Below are 16,090 nucleotides of genomic sequence, written 5' to 3' on the forward strand. Positions count from 1 at the left end.
GAGTTGCATTATAAAGAGAGTAGTTATGCATCCCCCCTCCCAGTGCCTGTCACCCACATCTTTATGAACATGATTCTGCATTTTCGCGGTTGGCTGGCAGAACATTCTGCTGAAGCCAGCAGTGAGGGAGATGTACATACGTAGCTTTTTTCATCTGTGAATTGCAGAGTGGAGAAGGATGTCGTTCATTTCCATGATTCCTTTGCACATCATTGTTTCTGACCAATTTGGACAAAATGTGATTGTTTTTCTTACAGTTCCAACTCCTTTGTTATTGTGATTCCCCCTTGCAGCCCCCCTTTAGAAGATCCTTTAGACAAATGTTACCCTTTCTCTGAAGTGGTGGCTTGCCTTCCTGTGGTGGTGCAGCATAGCTTGAAAAGAGCTAGGAAACAGTTTTCCTCCACAGTATCCTTCTAACTATTCCATTGAAATAGCTTTATTGTGGCCATGCTCGAGGCTCACACCTGTAATCCCAGCACTTCGGGAGGCTGAGGCAGGCGCATTGCCCGAGGTCAGGAGTTCGAGACCAGCCTGGATAACATGGTGAAACCCTGTCTCTACTAAAAATACAAATATTAGCTGGGCGTGGTGTTGACTGCCTGTAATTCCAGGCTGAGGCAGGAGAATTGCTTCAACCTGGAAGGGGGAGGTTGCAGTGAGCTGAGATCGGGCCACAGTACTCTAGCCTGGGAGACAGAGCAAGACTCTGTCTCCAAAAAAAGGGGGAGAGGGGGAGCGTATTCTGGTTTCAGGCAGTGGAACAGGGGAGAATGAGGTAAACCCAGCTACAGTGCCTCTCACAGGAAGCATCACAAACATTAATTACTCCTGGTGCGAGAGGACTCAGTGAAGCTAGGTTTGAGGCTGGGGTAAAAGATAAGATGTTGGACATTACTCATTTAAAAAGTTTTTGGCTCAAAAATCTTATCATTGGCTGCCTTCATTGTTGGAGGTTTATAAGTCTGTTGCATGGATCTCTATCCTCCTCCTGTACTTGCACCCCACTGTTATGTTTTATTAGGATCCAGTGCAATTTATTCTCCCGTTTCTTTCACTCCTCGTTATACTTTTGATCACGCTTCCCTCTGTTTTGTAGTGCCATCCAGAGAAAACGAGCAGATAGAGAGGCTTTGTGAGGAACCTACGATGGATAGGTGACTGCAGCCTTCTTTGGAGGGTTTAAGCTGCACCGAAGGAGGCTGACCTTGTGGCTTCATCATTTCCTGTCTACAGACAAGGAAAATGGGCTTAAGCAGGAGGGATTAATGAAGGACTTAATTGAACAGGAAGTCTTTGTCTTTCAGCCCTTCAGAATTACACACAGCTTGGGTGTTTTTATCTTGAGTCCTGTTTAAGAGATTGGACTTCTTTTCTCAGGATGTTTCCGGAAACTGAGTGGGGATCAGAAATTGTCATGGAGTTAAAATGCTAAAGAAGAGGGGAAACAAGCCAGCTTCATTGGATGAGGAGAAGGACTTGTTTTGATTTCCTCATTCTTCCCCGTCTCACCCCTGGGAGTTTCTGCTACTGGCTTGGCTCAAAGCCTTAAAAACCCATAGACTACTTTTGTCATGTCACAGCAAATGCAAACATGTTGTCTCTGGAAAGGAACTGTGAGGCTCATGTGTTAAACCAGCAATGCTGTACCTTTAGCAGAGTGTTGCTGGTTCAGTGCCCAAAACACAGATAACATACTTGACCTAAAGGCCCCTTGTGAATCAAAATGACTTTACCTTCTTGGAAATGTTTTGACTTGAGATCTAGTCAGGAGGTATTCTTGTCCGACCCTTCGAGGGTTCATTTAAGCTGGATGCAATTAGATGGACATGTATGTCCTGCAGATACTGCTCATGTGGTGTCCATTGCTGCTGTCTACATATGTGACCTCTTTCAATTTAGTGCACATTCATGACATCAGGTGGATTCACAGCTTGCGTCAGTAGACTGGTCCTTGGCTGATGAAAACTGGAAGGACTTTCATGTTGTACTGGGGTGAGGTGTCTGAGGTCATGGAATGGTTATTAAGATTGTAAACAAGGTAGAATATTGTGAGTTGGAAGGGTTGGGCTGACCCCTTTGCATCCTGCCTCCCAACCCCTCAGGTCCCTCTCTTTGGTTTGATTCTGTGATGCCATTTGGTTTCTGTTTTGTGGCCTGAAATATGGTACTATGTGCGGCGTTGAATGTTAGGAAAATTTAAGGCTGCTTGAGGGATATTCTGGGCATTGTTAGAGAGGAAGTTGATTTGCTCACCTTGCCCTGTTGCCCACTTTCCATTGGCACAGTTTCTTTGGGTTTTATTTAAATTTTTATTCCACCAGTGTGTCCTCTAGAACTGCTCCTGCAGGTGCCAGTGACACAGATGCTGAGACACTGTGTCTGTAGTAACCTGCGAGCTCGTTTTTAAGTGGGAGAATGTGCCGTCGCTTCAGCATCACAGAGCACAAACACTCAGAAGGTGGAGGAGAATTAGTTTTACGTTCATTAGCTATTAGCAGATTTTAAAATTGTGGTTGTGTTTCTTCATCTTATGCATTTTTAACAAATGTCATAAGAAACAGTGTGTCAATTATAGCAAATGCTTTTCTTACAAAGCAGACTTCACTCCACATTTTGGTTGGTGATAGTTTAATGCCCCATACTTTGAAAATCACAAATGATTATGGTCCAGGCAACTAAAAAAAATTTTTGTCAGAGCCCCAAAATGTGGGTTTTCTGATACTCAGAAAATGTAGGTTTTCTGAAAATCACCAAAAAAGGCTAAATGCTGTGTGTTTTATCTCTAGCCATGTTTCTTAGGATCTAAAAAAAGCTGGATTGTTTATTTCTAGATGTTTTCCATACAAGTAAAGAACTTTGGGGTGTAATGAGTTGGAGGGGTGAGATGGTATTGCTAATAGTGTTTATAGACCTACTTTCTGTGAACAGTGGCTGGGTTCTTAACTGGCACCAGATTTTAGTGCAGGTTCTAAAAATTGGCTAATACCAGTGCTTGTCATAATTTAGCATTCCTTTTTTTTTTTTTTTTTCCCCTCAGGGGTGATCCCACAGCTGGAGTGTAAAGACTCGCTATTGCCATCTATTGGTGCATACTGGCTACTTCCTGAGATTTGCTGTGGGTGGGGAAATTGCCTGGGATCCCTTTTCTATTTGTTACCCTTTAAGTAAAGAAACTCTCTGTTAGCGAACTTACTGCGTGAGAGGGAGGGCATATAAGATGCCAGAGCCCACTCCGGTCCTTCTGGGACTTAGTGGTCACTTAGTGGTCTGTCATGCCGAATGGACGGACCCGACCTACCGCACAGCTCTATCTGGTGTGATATTTCTGGTGGGAAGTTTCTGCAGCTATCTTAGAAGCATTCCCCTGGATTTTATTTTATTTTATTTTATTTTATTTTATTTTATTTTATTATTTTATTTTATTTTATTATTTTATTTTATTTATTTTTTGAGATGGAGTTTCGCTTTTGTTGCCCAGCCTGGAATGCAATGGCACGGTCTCGGCTCACCGCAACCTCCACCTCCCAGGTTCAAGTTATTGTCCTGCCTCAGCCTCCTTAGTATCTGGGATTACAGATGCCTGCCACCACGCCCAGCTAATTTTTGTATTTTTCGTAGAGATGGGGTGTCACCATATTAGTCAGAATGGTCTTGAACTCTTGACCTCAGGTGATCCACCATGCCTGGCCTGGATTTTTATTTTTTAATATGCTGTATAGCATTGTAGAATACAATTTCTTTTTATATTTCTCTTTCTTTTTGAACAAAAGGAAGTAAAACAAGATTCTCGCCTCACAGGGTCATTCCGTTTGCCCTTCCAAACATGCCCACTGCCAGGAGAGTTTTGGCAATTTGCAGTTGGTTGTTGAGTAATCTAAAATTGGGAGACTGGTAGGGTTTTTGTTGAAATGATATTTTAAAAACTAAATAGGGAATCCCATCGAGAGATAGTAGAGAGGCAAATTAACATTTTAACTGGCTCTTCTAGGCTTTTAAAACTGAATGTACTTTAGTTAATTTGTTCACACCTTGTAACTACAACAGCCTATTAGAAATTACTTTGGCCACATCCTGACTGGATTCTGTAGGTACTTGCATGTGTTACTCTGACTCTTACTATCTTTATGTAGTCCCTGCTGCCTTAAGATCTGCTTTTTGCTTGAGACTGTCCTGAGACCAGCAGTCTTTGTCGAGAAGAGTATTTGTGCCTCTTCCTTCCTGGGCTTGGAGATGTAGCCCTCATAACAACAGGTTATGCTGCATGGGGATGGCGGCGCAGACAGCCTTCCATAGGTGGTAAACTATAACTGTGTCATTTGTGACTGACAGACAAAAGGGCTTTGTTGCCACTTTAATTGTTGATTAATGATGATCCCTCTCAAATTTGACGTGGTTGCTTTCTAGAACACAAAAGAACTCAATGTCACATGTTTCCTTGATCATGACAGTCATGATTTTCAGGCAGTCTTGGTTCTCTGACATTTCAGGATGCCATAGAAGATTTCAAGAAACATAATTGAATAATTTTATTAATTGAATAAAAAACTGTACTGCATATTACTTTTCATACTGTTTGTGCGGGATGTCACCAGCCACCTGAGATTTATGTGCACCATGTCATGTTTCATTTGGGAAAAAGTTGTTCATAGCTTGTAGATATTTAGTGCTATTATCTTTGATTAAAAAAAATTTTTTTTCTCTCTTTCCTCCCCCACTAATCCTTCCCTGGAATTAAAAAAAAAAAAAAAAAAAAGGTTCGCCTTTCTCTCTGATGCCTGTTTTCCACTTTAGTATTCCAAGGGAGTGAAGTGTCTGCGAGCAAGAATGGTGTCTTCCTGACGTGGTATTGATGTTTGGATTTGCAAGGCTTGCCTTGTCTTTGGGCTGGCTTCTTAATGGATAGAGCTGATGAATATATTTGTAGGCAGTTACCTTAGCGTTCCTAAGGGTGACTCACAGTTCTGAAGTAAGTTCATGTGTTGCCTAAACGAGTTACTCATTGGAAGGGCTGAGTGGAAGGAAGTGCAGATTACAGATTGTATTGCTACTAATCTTTAAGGGAGTAGGGGAGTAGATTTTTGGAACTGTGATATCTTTCTAAAATACGTATGAATGCATTTTTCACCTCCCCCTCCACCTGCTGAAGTGCTAGGTGGTAGTCTTTAAAAGTCAGTATAGTTTGCTGTTTTACTGGTAGGTAGAAAGTTGCGCTAGAAATCTTCAGCAATACTGTCAGTTTGGAGATTTAGATTTTACTTCTCCAAAATAAACAGGACTTTTCATCTACTCTTAGGAAATGATAGATCCAAAGGAATTATTACAGAAATCACTACATTCAGGTACCACTTGTGTTTTTAAGAGGAGGTCAAAGATCACAGAAGCTTGGAGCTAAACAGAGCCTTAGCTTCCCTTTGTTAATAGTCCTTAAAAAATCACATCAGAAAAAAAGACCCAGCTTGCCCTAGGTGACAGGTGAGGTGAACTAAACTCAGGTTTTGTGACGCAACTACTCTTTTGCTTGTACCACTCTGACAAAGCAAAACATCATAATGTTTCATCTTGAGGGGAATTCAACTAACAAAAGGTTCCTTTACGCAAATTCCGGCTATGGCAGATGTTTACTCTAAATAGCTTCCTATGTAACTTAATTAAGACAAGTGCTGCAAATATTTAATATCCTGAGGATTTTTTGCACAAACAATTTCATCAGTTTATATGTAAAGCAAGAAATGAGGCCTGTGGACCACTAGGGCTCTGTCTCCAGAAGTACCATAAAGCAGGCATTCTGCGTAGGATAACTCTTCTTACAGAGCCAGCTGACCTCCCGTTTTGTCATTGTGTGATGCCCTCCCCTTCTGGTAAATCAAACCCTGACAGTTTAAAACTGTGAGAACTGGGTGGACCATGCGCTCAGGAGAATATGGTCTATGCTAGTGCCTCTCATTACAGAGTTTGGTATGAGTTGGTCTCTGCTAGCCTCTGGGTTCACTTGAGGATGTGTTTATTTTCTCTTTACTATTCAGGATGTTTACAACCATTCTGTGTGGTTTACCCGCAACTGCACTTGCATTTGAATTTGGTGGGCAGCTTGCCCTGGGTAGAGGGTATCCCTTGCCCGACCCCCCACAACCTCCAGTGCGCACACACATGGGCACACTCTTGTTTCTTTGAGTGGCTGCCAGGTTTGTAGTGTGTGTGTCTGGGGGTCGAATGGAGTGGGTAATTATTTTGGGGATGGAAACACGGGAATTTTTTTTTTTTTTTGAATAGGCCTTTCAGCAAGTTGGCAAAGCTTCAGGGCCAGCTCCCACACCGGCACAAAGAGCGCAGCCATGCCAGTCATTTTGCATTTGCCAGACACGGGCTGTCTGAATTTTTTTTTTTTTTTTTTTAAATGAACAGACCCTCCCTCCCACCCTTTCCTTGCCCTTTGTTTAAAATTGGGATGTAATCTAAATAATTGGATTTACCAGCTTATGTTTTGAATATTGGAAAATTGAGTTAATAAAATGATGTTTTGGCATGTACTGCCCTCATCTAGGGAACAGCTGTGCATTCACTTTAAGCCGCCTAGTCCCCCTTGCTCCTGCTTGCTCCAGCTGATTTGTGTGTCACGCCATGCCCTTCTTGGGTTTGCAGACTATCAGAAATCCTGGACAGAAATAGGATTTAATTAACCTGGAAATTGCTGTTGTGCCGAAGTTAGGGCTACCCTAGAGATTGAGTGCACAGATAGCAATAAGCTGGTTAACTCTACACTGTTGACCCCAGAGGAAACCTGGAGAAACAGTGCCACCCTTGTGTGAAGCTTCTAATGGCAGGATGCCCAGGAAGCTTCTAAATCAATCATTTGGGGAGGAAGGGGCACAGGGAGGGTATTACAAAAGAAAAAAAATATTTGGCATAGTACTGTTAGTTCATCCCTGGGGTTTTTTTTTACAAGCATGGTCTCGTGATTTATTGGTTAACTTTCCACATAATGTTAGTGTGTATATTACCATGTTCCTTAGTTCTCATAAAGATGCTGTATAAATTTTATTTTAACAACAAAAAGTGAAGATTGATTTTGGTAAAGTTTTAAGTGATGATTCCTAACAGCAAGTGAGAGGTGGCTGTGGGAGGCTTAGCAGAAAAAGTCGCCTTCTATGTAACTTAGGGAGTGGATGGATGGGGAAAGGGAAATAAGGATCTTTCCCCCTTGGAGCTCATGCAGCTTGATCAAGAAGTACAAGTACTCTCTGGTGTATGTGGTGGTCTTGTTGCATGAGGTGTGGCGGGAGCCGCCTCTTGGGCCCAGCAACTGTGACTTGGGAACAGTTGTTATAGGAATGCCAAGGTGTAGAAAAGCACCTTGTGTCACAGGCCAGAGCCAGACCTGATTTGGCTTCTGTGAGATGATGGTGAGGATGGGCAAGTGGCATGGTAAATTCTTAAGGGAGGGCCATGTGGGCAGGTGCCTCGTTGGTATTTTTTTGTTTTCCTTTTTCAAATACCAGCCTCTATATTCAAGACACAGTTTTATTCTTAATGAAACTGAATTCCTGTCTACCTTCAGGTAGGCTTCTGCTGGGATGGCTACTAACTTGACCTGGAGCAGAACAATACCAAGGCTCCTCCTCTCCTGTTGCTATTGGATCCATCTCACAAACATCCACCAGTCTCCCTTTTCCTCTGAATTGCCATTCAGTCTGCCCGTCTGCGCAGATACCATGAGTGTGTTGGATTCTCTGATTCCTGAATCATGAGTGGTGGGTTGTATAATTCACAGCTCCTATAACAGAGTAGTGTTCCTCCCCTTCTCCTTTCCGGCGTCTCCGGAGGGCTTCTCCTCTACACTTGGTAAGGCCTGTATATAGAAGTGGATCAGAAAGAGGAGACTGCAAGTAGAGAGTCCTGTGTATACCACCAGAAGGGCAGAGCAGTGGGTTTGGGGTTAGGTGGCTGGTTGTGCATGAGGTACTGCTTTAGGATGGTCACTCTCTCTGAGGAGGAGACTTCTGCCCAGAGACATGAAGGGAGTGACCTCCATTACAGAGTAACAGGCCTGGATTGTTTTCTTCCCTTGTCTGGCCTAGAGGATGAGAAGCCACCAGCCATGGCAAGATAAAGGGAGAGAGCATTCCAGATGGAAGGAGCTGTTTGGAGTAAGCAAGATCCCCTTGGACCATTCCTGCAATCTCTATCTTAGGCCATTTGTTGCCACATAGAATATACTCTATGGGATCCCATACACTCCCATACTCCCATACACTCCCATATACTCTATGGGATCAAATTCGTAAATGGTCATTCATTTTAACACCCTTTCTCTTACTTTGAGACAGCTTCGGTGGCGTTCACTCAGCAGGGCTGATTTTGGTCATGAATGAGGGGCCATGGAGCTCCTTGGCCTGGCAGCTTTTAGTGAGGGGCTGCACACCAGATGGCTGTGCTCACAAGGCTTTGCTTCACCTGCCACATGGAGGTCGCGTGGCGTGGCGTGGCAGAGAAAGCTGTCACGTGGGGACCCATAGGTTTGTTTGCTGGTCCTGTTTGTTCTGCCATCCAAGTTAGGTCACCCGGGGTGGGTCTCACCCTTCTCCTAGTTACTCGTGTGTACAGTGAAGGGGATCTTATTAAGATCCTTGAACATAACAAAGTGACCAGCCTTTCCCATTTCCCCAAACACCAAACAAACAGCAGCTCATATCCGTCTTCTCCTGAACTTATTTGAACTTTGTTGTCCTTTAATTCAGATACACGCTCCCAGTGATGATCTGATCTGAAACGTCTATTCCCTCACCCCCACTGCACCATCCCTGTGTTTTACAATATTGTAAATAAAATGTTATCCTTTGAATATATCAACATACTTCTTCCTCTGCTGGTTTACATTTACTTGATTTGATCTTTTCACCTTGGCTTGTGGAGGGCTTGATTTAATTGGTTTCATTGACATAAAAGATAACGTGTGGAGTTCCTAGAATTAAGGCGTCTTCTGTAAGGGATCTCCTTGAAGAATTAATAAAAAGTAAACATGGAAGGAAATTACACTGTGATTGCGACTTCCGTGGTGTGTGTGAGGGACACACACCTTCTCTGGGGCTGTGTGTTACCCAGGGCAGGAAGGCCCATCCTGACTACGTGCAAGGCCCAAGGCTTGGGAGGGGACACATTTTATTTTTCTCACAAACATTTGTGTTTTTACTTTTTTTTTTTTTTTTTGAGATGGAGTCTTGCTCTGTCGCCCAGGCTGGAGTGCAGTGACCAGATCTCAGCTCACTGCAAGCTCCGCCTCCCGGGTTTACGCCATTCTCCTGCCTCAGCCTCCCGAGTAGCTGGGACTACAGGCGCCCGCCATCTCGTCCGGCTAGGTTTTTGTATTTTTTTTTAGTAGAGATGGGGTTTCACCTTGTTAGCCAGGATGGTCTCGATCTCCTGACCTCGTGATCCGCCCGCCTCGGCCTCCCAAAGTGCTGGGATTACAGGCTTGAGCCACCGCGCCCAGCCGTGTTTTTACTTCTTCAACCCCAGGAACCCCGTGCTCTCTTCACCCCAACCCCACAATGATTCTGAACCTCTTTTATCCCAGTTCTTTTCATTTTTGCTGTAATAATGGAATGACAGGTGGTGTTCTGTTGAAAATGCCAGTTAGCTAATGGCAGGGAGTGAGGAAGTAAATGGTGTGGTGGGCGGGTATGCCGCCTCCCCTGGAGGGTGACGCCCCAGAAGCACCACCTTGCTCCTCATGCTTGCCAGGTGACTTCCTCCTTTACCCCAGGGTTCTGCTGCTGCTTCCATCAGCATCTCTAGGTGCAAATATTGTAGGTTTTCAGCACGTCCGAATCACTTTCTTCCATTTTCCTATATCCAGCATTCTAGAAGGAAACCCCTGTCCCTGAAGCCTGTCTGTACTATTTGGAGTGCTTACTCAGGATTTGGCTGTGCCATTCCTTTGGTTGTGTGGGGCCAGGAAAGCAGGGTCCACACCTTCGTAATCCCTGTGGGACTCTGCAGGTTGAAAAGCCACACTGCAGACCTGCCCTTTGTAGACAACACAGGTTCTTCTAGCCTCTTTATAAAAGATATTGGTTTGTCTTGTTCTTTAGTTCCTGGCTTCATCTGGGTCTCACAACTGTTTAATCACTTGGGAGCTTGGCTTCTTCCTCTAAGGGGTAATTTATTTTGCTGCCACGTTTTAATCTCTTATTGCCTTATTTTTCATAGCCTCACTGGGAAAGTCACCAGGCACCAAGCACCTTTTATTTCAGCATTGGTAGGCAGCAGTTTATCTTTTATTTCAGCATTGGTGGGCAGCAGTTTATCTTTGAGGTCCTGAAATTGTAAAATATCTCACAGTGTCTCACTCCGTTGTCTGTGCTTAGTCTGTGTTTACTTGTTTGTTTCTCATTGTCGCTGTACAATCTTCTCATCGTGTGTAGCGTTTGTTTTCCCTGACTTCTCAAAAAGCTGTAAACACTTAACATCCTGTTCACATGCAGGCAATATTTCTATAAAATTCCTGCAATACTCAGAGTGCGAATTGCGTCCATTCAAATGAAGATGTATATATTTGTAATTGCCAATTAAAAACACTTTTCAGTAGAATGAAAAAAAAACCCAGCAATTTTTCTAAATACGGCACAACATTTCCTTTGTTTTAAAACAGTCTGGGAGGTTGGTGGGAAGGAAAGCCTCGCTGGAAAAGGAGGGCAGTTGTGTTGTGTCAGTCCACCTGGCAGCTGGTTGGAATGTGGACCAAGGGTTCAGTAGCCTTCCCTCCTCTGACACGGCCATCACCAGCTGCCTGGGAATTGATGCGGAAATGGAGAGCCAGCCTTGAGAAAGTTTGATGGAATGATTTTGTGTCTGTTGAGTCCCAAAAAATTTGCTTGTATTTTGTCTTTTTAAATTGCCTTTTGTCCCTTTGTTTTATTTTCTTATGTAATTAAGAAAAAAAAAAAAGTCATTTGTAACAGATGGAAAATTTAAAGGGGGAAAAACAACCAAGCAGAAACTGCTCCTCATCTGTGACAGATGAGGCTCTGTGATTGTCTGAAAATCCCCCTCACCCTAACCGTCCCCCACTTCATTGTCCCATGTGAAGGTCCTGCCTCTGGGCTTCTGGTCTGTCATGTCTTCTATACAGGTAGGCAGTTGGTTGCAAAAAAGCTCTCTTTGTTCCCCATCACGTAGAGATAGTGGCATTGCCTGATCCCATCCTCCCCCTTATTTTTTTTAAAACAACACTAGGGCATTTTTGTTAAACTTGATTCACTTCCTCCTGTTACCTTGTTAATATGACTGTTTCATATCAGTTATTCCTGGGTTCTAAAGTGCTTTTTGGGCCAGGCGTCATGGCTCATGCATGTAATCCCAACACTTCGGGAGGCCAAGGCAGGAGATAGGCTTGAGGCCGGGAGTTCAAAACCAGCCCGGGCACCATGTGGGGAGACCCTGTCTCTATAAGAAAAAAACCGAGCAACAAGAAGAAGCCAGAAACAGCTGAGTGCAGTGGCACGTACCTGTAGTCCCAGTATTTTGCTAGGCTGAGGGGGGGAAGATCTCTTGAGCCCAGGAGTTTGAGGCTGTAGTGAGCTATGATAGCATCACTGCACTCCAGCCTGGGTGACAGAGTGAGACCCTGTTTCAATAAAAACGTTTAAAAAAAAAAAAAAAAAAGTGCTCTGTAATGACCGACATTGTTTGTAGATTTTTTTTTTTTTTTTTTTAAGGACCCAGTAAGTAGTTGGGAGTCACACTTTGTCCTTTTTGATGGATTGTCAGTTTGTATTAGGAATATTACTAGACAGTAGTGTTTTTGATGGTCATGGGGAGGCAAGAGTAGACACTGCTTAGGACATACAAGGGAATTTAAGGGTAAAATGAGATTAGAAATTCTTCATAATATTGTGGTACTTTATATTTGGGGAGTGTGGAGGATTTATGAGGTTAAATTTAAAGATATTAGTTTTGACGAAGTAGGCAGTCGTGTGTGTGTGTGTGTGTGTGTGTGTGTATTTTGCTGTAGGAATTTGTTAAATATTGTAATTTTTTTTTTAAATGTTATGGCATTTTGAGCATCAACAGTTTAGGATGCATGCTTACTATTGTATATAACCCACTCCCAACAATGTCTTCAAGGGAATACATCTGCCCTCTTTTACTTATTTAGTTTTTTTATTCGTTATTATTTTTGAGACAGAATTTCACTCTTGTCACCCAGGTTGGAGTGCAGTGACTCGATCTCGACTCATTGCAATCTTCGCCTCCCAAGTTCCAGTGATTCTCCTGCCTCAGCCTCCCGAGTAGCTGGGATTGCAGGAGCATGTCACCACACCAGGCTAATTTTTGTATTTTTAGTAGAGACGGGGTTTCACCATGTTGGCCACGCTGGTCTCGAACTCCTGACCTCAGATGATCCACCCACGTCGGCCTCCCAAAGTGCTGGGATAACAGGGGTGAACCCCTGGCCCCGGCACTTTAGTTTTATTAGTTAATTGTTTTGAGTGGGGCTGCATTGTCCATCCTACGTAGTGTTTGGGCTTCTGATCGGGTCTGTTTTGATCCCTGTACTGTGTTTCTTCATTCTTTTTGTTGTTTTTTTCCCTGCCCTCAAATAATGTTTTTCAAGTATCTCTATGAGCAGGTCTAGATGAACAGTTTAAAGTAGGACCCAAGTTCTCATCCTTGCGAGTGCTTACTATTCCATGAGTGGAGACCTTTACAATTAGAGGAAGAGTGACTATTAGGCAATTGATGATAAATATTAAGTTGATCATAAGGCAAAAATATGTTATTGTATTTATTGATGGAGAGACAAGGAAATTTCTTATTGGCTACTGTGTTAAAAAAGAACAAACCGGGCTGGGTGTGGTGGCTCACATGTGTAATCCCAGCACTTTGGGAAGTCAAGACGGGTGGATCACCTGAGGTCAGGAGTTCAAGAGCAGCCTGGCCAACATGGTGAAACCACACCTCTACAAAAAAATACCAAAATTAGCTGGGCGTAGTGGCGCATGCCTGTAATCCCAGCTACTCAGGAGGCTGAGAGAGGAGAACCACTTGAACCTGGGAGGTGGAGGTTGCAGTGAGCTAAGGTGGCAACAGAGAAAGACTCCATCACAAACAAACAAAATTCAGTTCCAGGATCCATTAGGATTCATTTTGATAGAAAGGAATTGCTACCTAAGATTTTCAGGTGAAAGGAATTGAAATGTACTCTGTAGATACCAAATGGGTAAGTTAGGGAGTTAGCATAGGATTGTAATGGGAAAGAAGCCTGAAGGGTAGATGAAGGCTGTTTTTTGTTTTAATCTCTACCTAAATAGTTGCAATTTGGCTGGGTGTGGTGGCTCACACCTGTAATCCCAGCACTTTGGGAGCCCGAGGCAGGCGAATCACAAGGTCAGGAGTTCGAGAGCAGCCTGGCCAACATGATGAAACCCCGTCTCTACTAAAAATACAAAAAAAATTAGCTGGGTGTGGTGGTGGGCGCCTGTAATCCCAGCTACTTGGGAGACTGAGGCAGGGTAATCGCTTGAACCTGGGAGGCAGAGGTTGCAGTGAGCCAAGATTGCACCACTGCACTCCAGCCTGGGTGACAGTGCGAGACTCTGCCTAAAAAAAAAAAAAAAGTTGTAATTTGACCTTGTTGGCAGAGGGTAACCCAGAATTTGGGATTGGAGGGGGCATAGATAGAGACATACCTTTTTCTGCAGTACCAACTTGAATTGTTGTAGTGAACTTTTCATGGCTGACTTTAGAAGTGGCAACAGGGACACTGATGGCTAAATAGGCAAAGGTGACCTGGATGTGATGACACAGAAGAGAGGTGGGGATGGATTCGTGACCCCTTTCGGTGAAAATATAGGATGCTGTATAAACGCAGCAGGATGATACAGGGTTTTCTGCTTTACTGTCAGTTGAAATAAATGAATACCATTAAGCTGATGATGTCACATACCGTATGTAGTTTTTAAATGCTCAGGGAAACGGTGTGTACATAGCCATGTACTTCTACACACATGTATACACATGTCCATGACACACATTGTATATCAATGTACGAAACACAGTCGTTTAACCAAATTTATTGCGCTTGAAAGGAGTCCCGTGGTTTGTGAGAGCGTGAGAGATATAGAACCTTAATTAGAAAGAGTTTGCTTGAAATAAGATCTTTTTTCTCCTTATGTATCATGATTTTATTGCTGCACGTAGGCCTATATCCTCCAGTCTCTGCTTAATTTATTTTTAATTTTCTTTTGCTTTTACAGGCCCAGGCTGCAAGCACAAAGGAAGTTTGCTCAATCTCAGCCGAATAGTCCCAGCACAACTCCAGTAAAGATAGTGGAGCCATTGCTACCCCCTCCAGCTACTCAGATATCAGACCTCTCTAAAAGGAAGCCTAAGACAGAAGATTTTCTTACCTTTCTCTGCCTTCGAGGTAAGACTTTGCAATGATCAGACGAGGTCTACATGGAATCTACATGCAAGCCTGAGGTCTGCGTGGAATAGACTTTAGCTCTACTCTCTGCCGTGTTCATTTTTCTGTCCCCCAACCTGGGTTGAGGGGGAATTGAAAGTGAGAAATCCCTTTGAGAGTGCTGGGTGTGGCCTTTGAACCATCTGTTAAGTTTTATTTCCTTTTTAATATGACTCTTACACTCCACTTCCTGGCTTCTCGATACGCAATTATGCAGTTTCTAACTTTAACTTCTAATTTGATTTCTCTCCACCACACCACCGCCTTGCACACATTGTTTTGTAAGGCAATTTTTTTTTGATGGAGTACTTTGGGGATATGAAGGCCCCTTTCTATGTGCTTCCGAAGGCCTGTCAATAAGCCGTGGTGATGAGGGGCTTATGGTTCTCTCAGCCCTGTATTATGTTAAGGAAAACAATACTAGTACTTTCAGAGTCTAATTGACTGTGCAAATACTGGTCCACGTTTCAACTTGAACAAGTTAACAGAGTCCAGGTGGATTTGGGATCTGAATGGAGTTATTTGTGAAAGTGTTTGTTGCAGTTTCCTTGTTACTAAGTTTTCTAATAGCTGTGACGAAAGAACACAGAAGATTGTCTGACAGAATAAGGAGCCTTTTCTGGAGGAATGATAGAAAATATAGGAAGTCCTGAACGCAGAGAGTTCCTTGGGTGTGGTTATTTGAGAGAAAATGAACAGAAGGAGAGGGCCTTTGCTATTGGACATCTGTGGGAAGGCCTCAAGGTTCAGGGTCACTTTTATTTGATTAATATTTTGATAATTTATTATTACAGACAGATTTTAAGTACCTTAAAAAGTTGCCACCCATCATCCCTCACTCATTACATTAGTGTGTCTTTCCTTCAGGTAAGTACCTTTTCCTATAACTGTCAAAGTTAGGAAGTTCACAGTGATACATGGCCCCCATGAGTTCCTCAAACCTCTGTTTCACATTTGTTCTGAAGGTGCTTTGTAATGTCTGAGTTTAGAGCAAAACGACCTAGTTCAGAATTAGGCGATGCCATTAATTGTGTGTAGTCTGCTTAATCTGGAAGAGTTCGTCATTGTTTCGTCTTTGACCTCAACACTTGAAAATTACAGGTCAATTATTTTTTAGAGTGTCCCTTGATTTGGTTGCCTGGTGTTTCCTCATGACGACATTCTGGTTTGTGTTTTTGGCAGGAATGCCACAAGGGAAGTGATTCCTCCTTGTTTTTGGGTCCTCTGTAGGGATACACAGTTCAGTCCTTCCCTTTCCACACTGTGTTCATGCTGCAAAGGGTTATAATCTGTTACTCCTGTTATGTATTCTGATGTTCAGGTTGTCCCAGATCACCGTCTCATCCGTGGACCCTCGTCAGGCTGCCTTTTTATTCCTTTTGACGTGTCCCTGTCATCCTTCCAGCCTTGCTCCTGGCACAACAAAATGTTCCAGGCTCATGGTGTACTTTCCCGCCCTCAGCCCTGGAAATGGACATGTCTCCAAGGAGCCCTGCTTTCTTGTAGGGACAAGTACTGTTCAGGAGCCAAGATCTGGGCACAAGGGATGCTGGGAACTATGGGAATGTCGTTTCTCCCAGGTGCTCTTAGTAGATTGAGGTTGTGTGTTTACAGGGGTCTATC

The 16,090-nt window shown here is 43.3% G+C and overlaps 1 protein-coding gene across 4 annotated transcripts in view; it reads left to right on the forward strand.

Moving 5' to 3' along the window:
- The window catches only part of JARID2 (jumonji and AT-rich interaction domain containing 2), a 278,174-nt gene that overhangs the window by 192,449 nt on the left and 69,635 nt on the right, over nt 1-16,090 (forward strand). For all 4 annotated transcript variants that reach the window (XM_007973625.3, XM_007973628.3, XM_073005676.1 and 1 more), the window contains one exon: nt 14,259-14,428. In XM_007973625.3, coding sequence (XP_007971816.2) covers nt 14,259-14,428 — 170 coding nt within the window. The remainder of the gene's footprint in view (nt 1-14,258; nt 14,429-16,090) is intronic.

The sequence above is a fragment of the Chlorocebus sabaeus genome, chromosome 17 (assembly GCF_047675955.1).
Source record: "Chlorocebus sabaeus isolate Y175 chromosome 17, mChlSab1.0.hap1, whole genome shotgun sequence".
Classification (NCBI taxonomy): domain Eukaryota; kingdom Metazoa; phylum Chordata; class Mammalia; order Primates; family Cercopithecidae; genus Chlorocebus; species Chlorocebus sabaeus.